At 47.1% G+C, this 17,366-nt stretch overlaps 1 protein-coding gene across 2 annotated transcripts in view; it reads left to right on the forward strand.

The window, feature by feature from the left end:
- The window catches only part of DNAH6 (dynein axonemal heavy chain 6), a 2,458,578-nt gene that overhangs the window by 1,724,915 nt on the left and 716,297 nt on the right, over positions 1–17,366 (forward strand). For both annotated transcript variants that reach the window (XM_085636629.1, XM_085636630.1), the window contains one exon: positions 3,259–3,520. In XM_085636629.1, the coding sequence (XP_085492755.1) occupies positions 3,259–3,520 (262 nt within the window). The remainder of the gene's footprint in view (positions 1–3,258; positions 3,521–17,366) is intronic.

Here is a 17,366-nt window from a genome sequence, read left to right on the forward strand (position 1 = left end):
CTAGGGCGACCAGGCCCAAGTCATTCTTGTGACCCCAAACTGGGCACGAAGAGTATGGTATCCTGAGCTTCTGCACATGGCCATCGATCCTCCGATTAGACTGCCTCGTAAGGAGGATCTTCTGTTGCAGTAGCAGGGGACGGTCCTCCACCCGAACCTGTCCAGCCTCCACCTCCTTGCGTGCAGATTGAGCGGTGACAGTTGACAGCTTTTGACCTTCCTCCGGAAGTCTGTACAGTGATCTTGGCAGCCAGGCATCCCTTCACCAAAACGGTATATGCCTGTAGATGGAACAAATTTGTGGCATGGTGCGCAGCAAAGGCTGTCGATACCCTTTCTGCACCCCTTTCAGAGGTTCTCCTCTTCATTCTATCTTTGGCCCAGCAGGGCTCTGCTCTGGGCACTCTCAAATGCTATCTTTTGGCCATTTCGGCCTTTCTTCAGCCTTGTGACCAGCCTTCTATTTTCAAGTCCCCTATTGTAAATCTCTTCCTTAAGGGCATTACTCACTTGTTTCCTCCCATTCCTTTCGTAATGCCCCAGTGGGACTTGAACCTGGTTCTGACCTATCTTATATGCGCTCCTTTCGAGCCTCTACATAACTGTCCTCTCAGGCTCCTGGCACTTAAAACTGCCTTTTTGGTTGCCATCACCTCTACTCACAGGGTGAGTGAGCTTCAGGCTCTTTCTTCCAAACCTCCTTTCCTGGCTGTTCCTCCGGACAAAGTTATCCTTCGCACTAGGCCTTCTTTCCTTCCCAAAGTTGTTACCTCTTTCCACATAGGACAGACCGTCACTTTGCCCACCTTCTCCCCGCCCATCCTTCTAAAGAGGAAGAGAGGCTCCACCGTATGAATCCAAAACATGCGCTTTCATTCTATCTGGATCACACAAAGTAATTCTGGGGTGATGACCAGCTCTTTGGTGGCTATGTGGGCGCCAAGAAAGGTCGGGCCATTTGAAAATGGCCCATCTCTCAATGGTTGTTCTTTGCATCAAAATCTGCTATTCCTTAGCAAAAAAAGAACCTCCAGTGGGGTTGCGCCCCCATTCCGCCAAGGCGAATGCAGTCACCACTGCTTTGGGACGAGGAGTCCCCCTTCATGACATCTGCTAGGCAGCTACGTGGGCTTCATTGCACACGTTTACTAAACATTACTGCCTGGACAGCCAAGTCTAGAGGGGCGGCTTCTTTAGCCGTTCAGTTTTCCATGACTTTCTGGTGTGAACTTAGCTCACAGACCCACCTCTGGGGTTGGTATTGCTGTGGTATCTATTCTAAGATGAGGAATCCATAAAGAATTGTCTTTCAGATGAGCAAGTTACTAACTTTCAGGAAGAGACATATATTAGTTATGGATTCCTCACCGCCCCACCCATCCTCCCCGTTCTGGGAGCTGACTTCTAAGTTAAGGGACTCCCTTTTCAGGGCCCTAGTTTTGTGCACCAGTGGTCAATGTCTTGCATGGCTCTGCGCTTCTTGCGTGAAATGTCGTGTAAAGAACTGACATCAGCGCGCGAGGGCGGCTTCTAAGTAGATACCGCAACGTCATCCCAGTGACCACGAAGCCAACGACGAACGCGGAGTTGACTGACACCACATACCGACATGCAGGGGTACTGTTGAAGAAAAATTATCTGGATCCAGTTTGACGCCTGGGGGTAATTCTAAGGTAAGGAATCCATAACTAATATATGTCTCTTACAGATATATTGTTACCGAAGGTAAGTAACTTGTTCATTTCAACAATGTCTACCCACCATACATATTACATGAGATATATACAATACAAATACAAAACACAACATAGACAATTTTTAGTTCAAATTCTGTGCAGTTCAAACTGCAATATTCCCATAAATGCCCCTGGCACCTGCCTACCTAAGGGAATTTAAAATGTTCTCACTAGGGCACTAGCCAAACATTGACCCTACTGAGCTCATAGAAACTTCTTAGAAATCTTTTTTTGTTTTTTTATTAATTACGAGCTACAGTGGTAGTGCATATATAGAACACCTATTTGGCCAAAAAGAAAGGCTGTTGATGTGTTTCGAACCCTGAACAGTCTCTTTATGGGTTTTCCTCAGGACACAGAATGCTGAAAGAGCTGAAATTTAACAAAATACACTATATGAGTAAAAATAACAGTCAAACCATCTCACATTTCTTTCTCTCATTATGTGCACAATCCAGGTTACTTTTATCTGGTGTCTTCTCCCATTGAATCATATAAGGAAAGGCATTTGAAACACTTGAAAAAATGCCGTAATCTAACTCAAACAAAGAAAAACGAAAAAGCAGGTGTTTGTATAAATCATCACTAACCTCAAAACGTAAAATGAATCCAAACAACCGTGCTAATTCACTTACTTGTTCACTCTACTACTTCCACAACAAGCAGATCCGCTTGGACAGGATTAATGGTTTGGCACCTCCTTTACGGTAGACTTAGAGGAGTCTACAATAAGAGCCTCCTGAGTGACCCTGTGGGGCAATATATATGTGCAATAGTGTGAGGATATTTTAGTGTGGGTATGGGTTTGGCCAAAATGGAAAGGTCAGTTGTATAAATGGATGTATCTATTTACTATTCTTAACTCTAAATCTACTTACCTTACTCATATGTTGGTAATTGATATTGTGGTGTCAATATAGGTACAAGTCAATATTAAAATTTAATTATTGGGATAGAACCCCAGAAATATGCAGACAGAGAAAGAGTACATTAGTAGAAGACACCAACAAAGATGCAGATGGTGTCATGAAAGGTGGTGGCCTAATAAAGCTCTTGTACAATTGTTTCCAAAATAGCTTGAGTTAATGTCACTAGCATTTTGTTTGAGGTTTTTCTATTTAAATATGCAATTCATTTATTTATTGTTAAAACTGATATTTCTCAAAATGTCCAAGTCCCCAAAGAAACTACCTCTTAATGAAGCAGGTAAAATAAAGCAACTTTATTATCTGCCAGGCATGGTGCTTAGTGGAGGCCAGGTCTGGTGGCTTAGAGTACTACTGCATCTACCTCAGGAACCTATGGGTTGACCTCATGGTCACACATTCAAATACTGGATGGTTAACTCACCCTTTAGCCTTCTGAGGCCGATACAATGAGTCCCATTGCATTGGGTAGCAGTAAACACCTGTCAAAAGTGCTAGGCAACTCCTCAGGGTAAACATGTGCTCTACAAATATGCATTTCATGTCATCTGCTTTAACTTATCGATCTGTGAATCTCCTTTTTGTTTATTTCATAGACCTGACTGGGCAACAGCAAAGCAGCTTCTGGGAGATGGTGGTTTCCTCAAAAGACTTTTTGAGTATGACAAAGAAAATATAAAACCTCAGATATTGCAGAAGCTACAAAAATATATTAATAATCCAGATTTTGTTCCAGAAAAAGTTGAAAAAGTGTCAAAAGCATGTAAATCTATGTGCATGTGGGTGAGAGCCATGGATTTGTATTCCAGAGTTGTAAAAGAAGTCGAGCCAAAGAGACAAAAGCTTGCTGCTGCACAGGTATGTTAATTTATCACAGGTGTCATATACCTTTAATTAGAGGAGGTACATTATGCCAATATTGTTATCTGAGTCTGATACTTTCTAACCTCTCTGGAATAGTTGACACAAGGATGGATGTCTATTTTGGCAAATCAGCTCATAGGTCAGCACTCTTGACCTGTATTATAAGTAACAGTATATATTCATCACGATGGAGGTAAACTGTAATATGGGATTGCATAGAATAGCTGCAATGCTTGTACATGTGATATTCAATCCCAGATGCCAACTTTTAGCATAGCTCTGAGCCTATTCTCCATATAGCTCTGAATCAGTAGACTTAGTGGTTGATGTAATGGGGCATGGCAGACCACATATTATAAAAGTTCTCTAGAATCTATAGTTTGAAGTAATTGCAGACTTTTTTCCCTGCAAAGGCTACTCATGCAAACGTTGGGAGAACCACTTCAAGATAAAAAACACAAACTCTTTAATGGAATTCCGGCCCAATCCATTCAGGTGTCTGCAGTGTCTCCCCAAATAGGGAGTACATTGCCACTGCAAAACTTTTAGGGCCACAGACATGCTAAGAGTTTTTGCTCAGGTCATTAAGAATATATGAATTTGCATTTCATGATTTGATTTTTTTTCATGAAATACTACTATGTTCACATGGTGGTCTACAAATGTGCTGATGCTTCAGAAAATGGATCCGGAAAAGTCACCATAGCCAAGCAGTAGTATGACATAATTCCGGGTGCCATTAACAATGGTGTGTGATAGAACTGCTATAAATGCTCTAGGATGCCCCACCTTTGGCAATCCGTGCTATGCTGCCCTCAAAATACAGTATTAAAATGGGGTGTCAGAACACAGGGGAGCATAGATGGAATATCTGCAGGTTTTTGGCAAAATCTCACTTTCGTAAATTGGGTACTTACATCCCTAACAGACCCATTAGACTTTCTGGGCATGATCTGGAGTTTGGTGGACGGGCACTTCATCACAAGCATCAAAGATATCCCATATGCTTTATTACAAGCGTTTTAGGATATAATGCACTTCTAATAAGGTGCACACAATATCTGTCACATTTGTGATGGAGTAACCTGTTGGCCAAAGTTTAGATCAGGTCCCCTGCCTGTAATTTGTGTATGCAGATCTCCATTTCAGGTGCTTCTAACTTTCCCTTTCTTTGTTCTATGAACCTGTACTCTTTGTGCATAGGAAATAACACTTTAGAGTGCATAAATTTGCTCTTCAAGATGGTTTCCTTTAGCATGTGGTAGTGTGGGTGAGGACTGAAATGTTTCAGTCTGTAGGATAGTTTTCAATAAATAGGGGGGAGGTAGAGGTAAAAGGCTAGGGCCACCCTCCAAATGTACGTAGACCTAAATAACCCGAAATATCGGGTAAAAGAACCTAGCCTAAAAGCATGTCACCGTGGGGAAACTCTGGTGAGTGAGGGGACTCAAGAAAGAAAAGCTTTTCTTTCTTGGTTTTTTTCGAACCCAGACCGAGTTCCGACACCCCCTTTTGTTAGGCTAGGTTCTTTTACCCAATATTTCGGGTTATTTAGGTCTCAGTCTGTAGGATATCATCTTGAATTTAATTATTGATGGGTAACTATGAATAACAAGGATGTTTTTCATCAAGGTTTCCAAGGGAATGATCGTAAAACTCAAGTTATATTTAACGGATGCCTTCCTTTTCATTTCCCCCTTCTCTCATCAGCTGTGCATGGTAGAAGAGGCATGGGGCAGCTGTACAAATCATGGTTTCACCTCTTTCAGCCTCCTGTCCCTTCTTAATTCTGGTGCCCGGACACCAACCTAACCACCCTTTTTTCATGGCAGGCTTCCCTAACCCAAAGATTGGAATAGCATACCTGCTATCCTGTCACCTTCCCAAACACCCTCAGGATTACCCATCCTTGCCCTTCTCAAATGTTGAAAAAGTCGTATTTGCTGTCCTACCCCACATTGACCACCATGAGAATTTGCTCTCCGCTCCCCAAAAAATAGTGTTCTATCATCTGATCCACACTACCTTATCTTTATAGAAGCATCTGTAATGTATATCTACCACCATTAAATCCTTCCCTCACCTTCCTTTCCAAAACTGCACTCATTGCTGTCAATGGTGCAGAGAGCCTCTTTAAGAGCCATATCTGATAGAGACATTTAGCCACAGAATCCTTAACTTTGAATTCTCTCCTGGCACTAGTCTGGATCCGGAATTTTTTTCAGCAAAACCTCCGCGCACCGGCGGACGACGTGGTACTGCTCCGCAGTGATGTTATCTACGATATGACATCAGTGGAGCCATATAAGTCCCATCCGGCATGCGGACATCAGTTTTCTTATTTTCCGCGCTGTAATCTTGAGAATTGATTCCTCAGGTTGTTTTTTCCAGACCTACTTTGACGCCTGGTGTCAATGGAACAGTGTGCCCTTGTCTGATGTAAAAAGGTTTCCAACCTTGTGGGTCTTGTAACCAACATATGTTGGTGACGGACCCGCATGCAAATTGTGTGTGGTGTTTAGGTGAACACACACGACGCCGTGGATTGTGGTTCCTGCCAGAAGTTAAAACCGAAGTTGTTGAAAGAGCAGCATTTAAAATTGATGGCAGCGCGTGTATTGCGATCCTCTGAGGCTTCCCAGCCTCTGTCTTTGCCGTCCCGGGAAGAGCATGTGCGGGTCGATCTAGGAGCCAGAGCCAGTCTAGAGGACGTCGTTCTCCAGGGAAGTTAAAAGGTAAGGGGCGGTTGAAGCCGCTGGAGTCTTGGACTTCACCACGTGGAAACTTTCTCTCCCATGGCTCCTCCCATTCGGTTAAGGAAGCCATATGCACCGCATCGCCCCTTATTTCTGGCAGCCAGGGGCGTCAGTGGCCCGGATGAGGAAATATTATAAATCCTTACACCTCATCTTTGGCACCACATCTCCCTCTGAAGCGCCTCTAGGTCCTAAGGAGGCGAGTGGAACGCCATCAGAGGAATTGCCCTCGGTGACGGTTGGGCCATCAGACTTCACCGAGGACAAGCTGACGTTGCTTTGCCGCAGGCTTACAGCCCTTCGGGATCTTTGCCGTCGACGCCGCTCTTTGACCATCCGATTCCGACATTGACGTCGGGGCACTGGTCGAAGACGCCTCTCCTTCCCCTGTCTACGTAGTGATGGTGCCGATTCGGCATCGTAAGGCGGCAGAGGCAGGTAGTCAGCCTGAGGGGATCATACAGTTTTCAGGAAGAGGCATCAGGTGGTCCACCTGTGTCATCGGGGGCTAGACTTTTTCAGCCCATTTCAGACACCAATGTGTTTCAGGTGGAGGAGAGCTGGCTTACAGCTCTTGGGGAGGCTTGTGGACTGGATTCTACATTTTGTTATGTGCCTGGACCAAGCTGGAGTCATGGGTCTCAGTGGACCATGATGTTGGACGTAGACATTTGCCTCCACCTTGGGACCCAGTTTGCTTGCATAGGCACTGTGAGAGGCTGGCTTAGTATATGGGTGCACTTATGTAAGTGTGGCACCCTGCACTAATCCAGACAACCCTCATGGTGATTTTAATGGTCTTAGACAACCTTAGAAAGCTCTCTAAGTGGTAGCTGTGGAGAGCAGCCTTCAAGCTTAGTCCAGAAGGAGTGTAAAGCAACTTGTTTTACAAGTACTTAACCTTATGGTATAGGTTGAGTGAAAAAGAATCACACAGTGTAGTTATAAAAATATGAATTTATTACAAACACTCACTAACACATTGTATTATCTCCTATCCGGAGATACAAACACAATACACACAATGCTTAGGAAGTAGAACACATAAGTAGAATAAATACACAGTGGTCTCCAGGGGGGACTACACCAATTAATATACTAAAATAGTGGAATGCAAACCATGATTCAAGTCAAGAAGGGACCCAGAAGACATACAAGGGCCGTAGACCCAAGGAACCACCCTAGGTGATTATCTAGGAACCCCACGGAGGGTATGTGCTAAGTGGGAACATGACCGTGTGCTCAATGTTAGTCAATAGGTAAGTCGCATTGCAATTTTTAAAGAAAAAGGACCCTTCCCAGTAGACCCCGAAGAAACCCCGTGGAAAATTGAAGCTTAAAGAGTCACCCTACCTGTGGATACCCCTGGAACCAGGATATCTACACCAGGGAAGCCGGTTACATAGTTGTCAAGTGACGTCGGAAACCGCGGTAGACCACAATGGAGGACTTCAGGAAAGATGCAGCTGGAGAAGATGACGAAGGAGTCCGGTGGAACCCAAAGGTGGATTCAAGGTGAGGAGAACCTGCAAGAAGAGGGGACAGAGTCTATGCCTCTTAGGAGTGACCAGGAGGCTCGGAAGACGAATGCCCATTGATGTTGGTAGATGTAAGGGAGTTGACAGTGCCCTTGAAGTTGCAGCTGTGCGGACCAGACGATGCTGTGGAAGACCAGGAGCCATTCACAAGCTGTCCCACGTCAGATGTCAAGAGCCAGGGGGTCAGTGTTCGGTAGGGGCACTACCACGCCTTGGCAGTAGCAACCAACGTACTCGGAGAAAAAGGTGCAACGTCGGGACCAGCAAGGTCCAAGTGACTCACCACAAGCAGGTAAGTCAGGACAGGCCCGAGCAAGCAGGGAGACACAGGAGTCACAAGAGGACTTCGAGGAGCTCACCAATGAAGAAGACCCACGGTGAAAAGGAAGCGGTGTTTGCAAAGATCTTGGCTGCAGGAGTACTTGAGGTTGGAGGTTCTTGATGCCCGGAGATCTCTGGAGGAGAGAGTCAACAAGCCTTGACAATGGCAAGTTGATGCGATGCACAGAAGTCCTTTTCCACCGGTTTGGACGAAGGATACTGCCCTCAAACTCGGTATGAAGACAGTGCAGGCCTCGAGAGAGTTGCAGAATCACCACCTATGTTGCTGAGCCTTTAGGAGTCTGTGGGAGCCCAGGATCAGCATACCGGTCAGCTGTGTTGCAGTGCCTGCAGATGCACGGGAGTGACTCCTTCACTCCAGTGGAGATTCCCTCAGGTGTCTTGGATGTCCACAGGCCTGGTGAAGAACCTGTATGGAGCATGGGCACAGACGTTGCTGAAGGCCAGCAGGATGATGAGACCAGGAGCAGCAGGAATCTTCCCCAGTGCAGTCTCGGTTCACAGAGCGAAGTCCAGCGACCCACCCACAGGTAAGTCCTTAAGTACCCTTAGGAAAGGGTTGGGACAATTCAGGAGTCTCTCCCAGAGGAGGGGCTGGACAGTGAGGAGGATACTCCCATGTCCTTTTACCAGTTTTGCGCCAGAGTTGGAGCCAACGGTTCCCTGAACTGGTTTGAACTAGAGTATGCAAGGAGGGCACCAAATGTGCCCTTCAAGCATTCTCAGTGAAGCTGGCAAGCGTCCCCACCCTGCCCCAATACACTAAACACTGTCTGGGAGGTGGTCACACCTCCCTGTGACAGGATATCTATTGTTCTGCCTTCCCCTTCTTGATCTTGGCTCAGCAGCAGGAGGGCAGAAATGTCAATGTTTGGCTTCAACCCTAGCTTGCTGTCGAGTTCTGGAAGACTGGGAGCACTGAGGGCCTCAGGGTGGAGCTTTATGTTATGTTATGTTATGTTAAGGTAGCTTATATAGCGCATGGCTACCCCAGCAACGGGGCGTCCCAGCGCTTGCAGACGAGCCAGAAACACAACAACCAGGCCAGGGAAGGAACCACAGAAAAACCTGGCCTATAGAGTGGTAAATAGCCAAGTCTTAATTCTCTTTCTAAAAGACAAATGATTCATGATAACACGGGCTTCTTGCGGGATTGTGTTTCACAATTTCGGGGCCAAGTATCTGAAGGATCGGCCTCCTGCTCTGCTCTTCCGAATCTTAGGAATGTGAGCCAGAAACAGATCTGCAGAGCGAAGCGCCCGAATGGGGATGTAAGGGGCACTTAGGTTTTGTAGAATTTTGGGGCCTGAGGAATAAAGAATTTTATGAATAAGGCAAAGTGCCTTGAATTGAATACGCTGCTTTACAGGCAGCCAATGCAGACGATGAAGGATAGGGGAGATGTGACAGTTTTTTGGCAAACCAAACAGACTACGTGCGGCCGCATTCTGAGCTCTTTGCAGTCTGTAAATCGTAGATTGATTGGAGCCCAGCATAAGGGCATTGCAGTAGTCAATGTTCAACAGCACCATGGCCTGGATAATCATCTGGCGGACTTGGGGTTCGAAAAAACCCAAAATGGGTCTCAAAGACCGTAGACGGCCGTAGCACATGCCTGCCACCTTTTTGGCATGGGAATCAAGATCTAGTCGGTTATCGACCATAATACCCAAGTTTTTAACTTCCTTCTTAGGGGTGGGTGCCGGGCCCAATGCAGGCGGCCACCACTGATCATCCCATTTTTTAATCTCTTTTCCAACCAGTAGTACCTCCATCTTGGATGAATTAAGCTGGAGACGATTATCAGTCATCCACTTAGCAATGTCTGACAGATCTTCCTGGAACTTAATTTTGTCAGCATTGGTATCACTGGAGAAGGAGAAAATAAACTGTGTATCATCCGCATAAGATGTTAATTTGATGTTATGAGCTCTGGCCAATATGGCCAGGGGGCGTACGTACACATTGAATAAAGTGGGGCTAAGTGCGGACCCCTGGGGAACACCACACCGCAGCGGAAACCTTCCTGATTTATATGGAGGAGCATGGACCTGGAAGGAGCGGTCCGTCAAAAAAGAGACGAACCACTCTAGGGCTCCATCTCGGACCCCGATCTCCCACAGTCTTCTTAAGAGGATCTCATGGGAGACCGTATCGAAAGCTGCGCTTAAGTCCAATAGGACCAGTGCAGCTGTAACACCTTGGTCCTGTACCTCCCTCAGTTATTCTGTAACGGCAAGTAGGGCTGATTCTGTACTATGATTTGCCCGAAAACCGTTTTGGGAGTCGTCTAAGATTCCATTGACCTCAAGATAGTTCATCATAATGGAATTTACATGAGATTCCGCTATCTTGGATAGATAAGGTAGCAGAGATATCGGTCGGAAATTTTCCGGTTTAGAGGGATCCAAAGTGGGTTTTTTTAATAGAGGGACGACCTTAGCGTGCTTCCAGGATCTAGGTATTGAAGATGAGTCCAGAGTTTTATTGATCAGATTTTGACCCTCTAACAAAATGGGATCCTTATGAAGTCGCGCCATTTCGGGTTTTACAGGATCCTCCGGGGAGCCAGATTTAATTTTTACGGTCAGCCTAGCCATCTGGTCCGCTGAAATAGGGGGGAGGATACAGAGAGAATGTGGGAGATCCTGTGGGATCTCGGGTATGAAAGAATCAGGGCTTGCGTCAGTTGAAGAAAAGGACTTATAAATATCCTTAACTTTATTTATAAAAAAAGTGGCAATCTCATTACAATGAGCATTAGAGGTAATCATGTTACTGGGGCCTTCTGGTAGCTTAGTCATGTCTTTCACCATGGAGAATATGGTTTTAGATTGATTTACACTTGATAGAATCATGTCAGTGTAATATCTAGCCTTGGCTTTTTTTATTAGTTTATGATACGTTTTGGTTGCAGCCCTGAATTTAATTTTGGCTTGGGAGTCATAGGATTTTCTCCAAGCGCGTTCAAGCAGCTTGCATTGCTTTTTTTGTTCAGCAAGTGTCTCTGAGTACCAGAGGTGAGATTGTCCACGCTTGGACTTGGACAGTGTCACGGGAATCAGTTGGTCGAGAGATTTATTAATCCAGTCTCTATATGCGGCATCTGCTTCCTCCAGATTCGCCGACCAGACAGGGCGCGTGATTTTCAGGTCATCTATAAACAGACTACTGTCTAGTTTGTGCCATGGGCGCCTTGGAATAGGAGGGGGAAACTGTCTTTTAAAATTATCAGCTACCTTGATAGAAAAATGAACCAAATAATGGTCTGTCCAACTGAGAGGACTTGGGAGGAAGGCAATAATGGCCGAAATGTTTGAAAACACTGGGTCCAATAAATGTCCTGCTACATGGGAGGGCCCTTTAACAAGCTGTGTGAGTTGGCAAGCTTCTAAATCATCTAGGAGACCTCTCACCATGGGGACATCACTACATTCAAAATGAAGGTTTAAGTCTCCTAATAGGCTAAAGTTCGCGGAATTCAGAGCCATAGTGGAGACAGCAGCGACCAAAGATTCCCGAAAGGAACTTACAGGGCCGGGAGGGCGATAAATTAGTAGCCCTGTTAGAGTAAAAGTATCCATGATCTTGATCTTGAAAAGAGAGCTCTCACAGTCCGCAATATTGGCCGGGGAGAGCGAGCAGGAGAAAAAGGATTTAAAAATCACTGCTAGGCCCCCCCCTCTCTTTACCGGTCTGTTCTGGACCTGTATTAAGTATCCTGAGGGGAGGGACAAGGTCGGAATGGCTAAAGTATCTTTAGTTAGCCATGTCTCCGTAAGAAACAATATGTCAGGGGTCTGGTCAGCTAGGACATCGTAAATATCCTCATAGTGGCTAACCAGGGACCTACAGTTCAGGCTAAACACCTTGAGGTGTGTTAACTTGTCCGGGGGTGAGGAGGTCTCGGTAGTCACAAAGCCACAATGGGGGCATTGCACCATAGGAAAACCAGGGTAGAAAAGGTGAGGCATACAGGCTGATTGAGCCCGATATGAGAGAAGCCCCTCCCGTGTATATGTAAACATAGTACAAGTAAAGACACAAGGGGACTGGCAGCGTACAGCGGACTTGGCGCGGACGGGCGCAGACGGGCTTGCCTTTGGCGCGCTGCCGGCGCGCCGCTGGCGCGCCGCTACGCGCGTCCGCGCCCTCAGTCAGGTTAAGTAGCGAGGGGGGCGTGTGGGACGTGCGCCGCTGAAACGCTAACCTACAATATCCGGTACAGCCGGAAGTGAGTACTAGCCCCGACGACCCTCCGCTCAATCGGCACCAGCCGTGACGGAACGGGGTCAGGGGCAGCTCACAGGCGAGGCAGCAATGAACAAAGGTACAAGCAGTACGAGGTATTTAAAACAATTTAAGATGATGTGCAAATACAGTGTTTGTAAGACATGTGCAAGCAGGCAAAATTAAAAGTCATGAGCATGAGCAAGACCAGCGATTTTAAAAGAGTACATCAGGCAAAGTTTTAAAAGTCATAAGCAGGAACAACAGTTTTAAAAAGAAAGCTTTCCGCAGCTGGACTGACCGGAAAGATATAGCATATAGATATAGCACCTAGCACCTAGCAGTGGTCGCGAATATCAAGCAACGCTGCGCGCGTCCGCGCCCTCAGTCAGGTTAAGTAGCGAGGGGGGCGTGTGGGACGTGCGCTGCTGAAACGCTATCCTACAATATCCGGTACAGCCGGAAGTGAGTACTAGCCCCGACGACCCTCCGCTCAATCGGCACCAGCCGTGACGGAACGGGGTCAGGGGCAGCTCACAGGCGAGGCAGCAATGAACAAAGGTACAAGCAGTACGAGGTATTTAAAACAATTTAAGATGATGTGCAAATACAGTGTTTGTAAGACATGTGCAAGCAGGCAAAATTAAAAGTCATGAGCATGAGCAAGACCAGCGATTTTAAAAGAGTACATCAGGCAAAGTTTTAAAAGTCATAAGCAGGAACAACAGTTTTAAAAAGAAAGCTTTCCGCAGCTGGACTGACCGGAAAGATATAGCATATAGATATAGCACCTAGCACCTAGCAGTGGTCGCGAATATCAAGCAACGCTGCGCGCGTCCGCGCCCTCAGTCAGGTTAAGTAGTGAGGGGGGCGTGTGGGACGTGCGCCGCTGAAACGCTAACCTACAATATCCGGTACAGCCGGAAGTGAGTACTAGCCCCGACGACCCTCCGCTCAATCGGCACCAGCCGTGACGGAACGGGGTCAGGGGCAGCTCACAGGCGAGGCAGCAATGAACAAAGGTACAAGCAGTACGAGGTATTTAAAACAATTTAAGATGATGTGCAAATACAGTGTTTGTAAGACATGTGCAAGCAGGCAAAATTAAAAGTCATGAGCATGAGCAAGACCAGCGATTTTAAAAGAGTACATCAGGCAAAGTTTTAAAAGTCATAAGCAGGAACAACAGTTTTAAAAAGAAAGCTTTCCGCAGCTGGACTGACCGGAAAGATATAGCATATAGATATAGCACCTAGCACCTAGCAGTGGTCGCGAATATCAAGCAACGCTGCGCGCGTCCGCGCCCTCAGTCAGGTTAAGTAGTGAGGGGGGCGTGTGGGTCGTGCGCCGCTGAAACGCTAACCTACAATATCCGGTACAGCCGGAAGTGAGTACTAGCCCCGACGACCCTCCGCTCAATCGGCACTAGCCGTGACGGAACGGGGTCAGGGGCAGCTCACAGGCGAGGCAGCAATGAACAAAGGTACAAGCAGTACGAGGTATTTAAAACAATTTAAGATGATGTGCAAATACAGTGTTTGTAAGACATGTGCAAGCAGGCAAAATTAAAAGTCATGAGCATGAGCAAGACCAGCGATTTTAAAAGAGTACATCAGGCAAAGTTTTAAAAGTCATAAGCAGGAACAACAGTTTTAAAAAGAAAGCTTTCCGCAGCTGGACTGACCGGAAAGATATAGCATATAGATATAGCACCTAGCACCTAGCAGTGGTCGCGAATATCAAGCAACGCTGCGCGCGTCCGCGCCCTCAGTCAGGTTAAGTAGGGAGGGGGGCGTGTGGGACGTGCGCCGCTGAAACGCTAACCTACAATATCCGGTACAGCCGGAAGTGAGTACTAGCCCCGACGACCCTCTGCTCAATCGGCACCAGCCGTGACGGAACGGGGTCAGGGGCAGCTCACAGGCGAGGCAGCAATGAACAAAGGTACAAGCAGTACGAGGTATTTAAAACAATTTAAGATGATGTGCAAATACAGTGTTTGTAAGACATGTGCAAGCAGGCAAAATTAAAAGTCATGAGCATGAGCAAGACCAGCGATTTTAAAAGAGTACATCAGGCAAAGTTTTAAAAGTCATAAGCAGGAACAACAGTTTTAAAAAGAAAGCTTTCCGCAGCTGGACTGACCGGAAAGATATAGCATATATATATAGCACCTAGCACCTAGCAGTGGTCGCGAATATCAAGCAACGCTTGTTTGCCCCATGTTTGATACCAAACATGACAGGGTTTGTTACAGCCAGTTTAGAGATGGACATCGCGTAATGACCCATGGCTACTCTGTGTCATAATGGCTGATGCACTTACAACCCAGGAGAATGGACTCCGAAGGTTGTAGGGGTGCCCCCCTCATGCAGGGGCACCCTCACACTTACGACCCAGCACCCTGCCTTCAGGATTGAAATGCCTGCCTTAGGGGTGACTTATAGATTTTAAGTGTAGTGACGTCAGATATAGGGAAACCTATATCTCTCGTAAGTGGTGCTAGCACCAGCTTACACAGGCTGCAATGGCAGGCCTTGAGTCACAATTTGAGTGGTCTTTCAGACGTGGCATAATACATGCTGCAGCCCATGGAAGAGCCCTGATGTACCAATGCCCTAGGTAGCTTAGTACCATATACTAGGGACATACAAGGGTACACCAGTAGCCATTCTGGAGGATACCTGGGTACTCACCATGTCCAATTTAGGGAAGAACCACAGAGACTGGGGTCCTGATTAGCAGGATCCCAGTCAGACTAGTCAGAAAAACATAATGACACCAGCAAAAAGTCAGGGTGACCATGAAAGTTTATCCTACTTTCCTACACCCCCCCCCCCCCCAATGTAAGGAGAGGAGACTAACCTTGCCCATTTGAGTCTTCATTTTCTAAGTGGAAATATCTGGAGAGTCCACCTGCATTGGCATGGTTACTCCCAGGCCTATGTGCCACTCAATAGTCCATCCCCTGTAGGGAAACAGACCACCTCGAAGGTTTGGGATTTTCACCCTTCATTTGTTTAAGCCATAAGAGGGGCTTATGGTCTGTCTGAGTACCAAACAGGTATGGTCTTAACTTCTTCAGGGCCCGGACCACAGTAAAGGCCTCCCTCTTATGGCCTGCTTCAGGCCATCAAATGCCTTTTGACAGCTAACTGTCCACTGAACTTTATTTGGCAGTCTCTTGGAGGTAAGATCATTAAGGGGAGTCACTATGGACCCATATTCCTAGACAAACCTCCTGTAGTATCCAGTCAGGCCCAAGAAAGCTCTGACCTGAGTCTGGGTAGTGGGAGCAACCCAGTCCATGATGGTCTGGATTTTGCTTTCGATTGGTTGAACTTGGCCTCCACCTACCGGGTGACTCAAGTATGCAACCTTGCTCTGCCCTATCTGGCACTTGGTGTCCTTGATAGTGAGGTCTGCCTTTTGCAGGACCTCCAGAAACTTCCTGAGTGGGCCAGGTGTTCCTCCGAGGTGGAGCTAAATACAGCAATATCATCTAGATCTGTTGCACTATAGGCTTCCAGACATGTGAAATTTTTGTTCGCCAACCTCTGAAATGTGGCAGGTGCATTCTCCAGGCCAAAGGGCATCTCAATAAATTGATAATGCCCACTGGGGGTTAAAAATGCTGTTTTTGGCTTGGCATCCTCAGCTAGTCTGATTTGCCAGTAGCCAGCAGTCAGGTCAAATGTACTCAGAAACTTGGCTGAGCCCAAAGTATCTATGAGCTCATCTGCCCTTGGAATAGGATGGGCATCAGTGCTAGTGTCTGCATTGGGGCCTCTGTAGTCCACACAAAACATAATCTCTCTTTTTACACCCTTGGGTGTGAAGTTTGGTACAAGGACTACTGGACTAGCCTTGGGCTATCTGAAGGCTCAATGACCCCCAATTCCAGCATCTTTTGAACCTCTGTCCGGATGCAGTCTCTGACATGGTCAGGCTGTCTGTAAATGTTGTTCTTTACTGTCAGACTGTCACCTGTGTCCACTTCATGGGTACACCAGGTGGTTTGACTGGGTGTCAGAGAAAACATATGCTTGTACTGATTGAGAACCATCCTGCAATCAGATTGCTGCTGGTCACTCAGGATGCTTGCCAAGGCTACTCCAGCAACTGACCCATCAGCAGGGTTCTGAGAAAGAAGATCAGGGTGAGGGTCACTCTCATCCTCCTGTCCCTCATCAGTTGCCATGAGCTAGCTCATGTCAACCCTGTCCACAAAAGAGTTTAGGTTGTTCACATGAAGTACCCTGTGGGGACTTGTTAGGGTGCCTAGGTCCACTAAGTAGATGACCTCACCTTTCCTTTCAAAGGATCCTCCCCTTAAATTGGGGCCGTGCGCACTGCTGGCGTGCCGCCTAAGGCAAGCCCATCTGCGCCCGTCCGCGATCGGCCCGCGCCCAGCGCCAGAACCCCTGTCCCCCGCACCAGCCATGAAGACCGCCTCCAATACGTCGCCAGCACCCTCATCGCTCTCAACCCAGGACGGACCCTTACCTGCTGCAGGGCCGCCCCGAAGCCCACCCACGGTCCCTTCGTCTGCCAGAACTGCAGCTTCTCCTGCATCGAAGATGCAGGGACACCCGCCACGACAGAACACAACCAGCTCCGATGCATCCTGATCAACACCCGCTCCGCACTCAAACACGCCATCGAGCTCTGGGACAAACTTGACACTGCATGACCAGACGTCGCCTTCCTGACCGAGACCTGGATGAACGAAGCCTCCTCTCCAGTCATCGACATAGCCATCCCCCACAGATACAAGATCGCCCACAGAGACCGCACCAACGGAGTCGGAGGAGGAATCGCCATCGTCCACAAGAAGACCATCCGGGTCTCAACAAACACCGACGACACTCTCAGCACCGCCGAACACATGCACTTCCAAATCCACACGGACCCCAAGACCACCCTAAGAGGCACCCTCGTCTACAGACCACCCGGACCCCGACCACAATTCTG

Source organism: Triturus cristatus, chromosome 2_1 (assembly GCF_964204655.1).
Source record: "Triturus cristatus chromosome 2_1, aTriCri1.1, whole genome shotgun sequence".
Taxonomy (NCBI): Eukaryota; Metazoa; Chordata; class Amphibia; order Caudata; family Salamandridae; genus Triturus; species Triturus cristatus.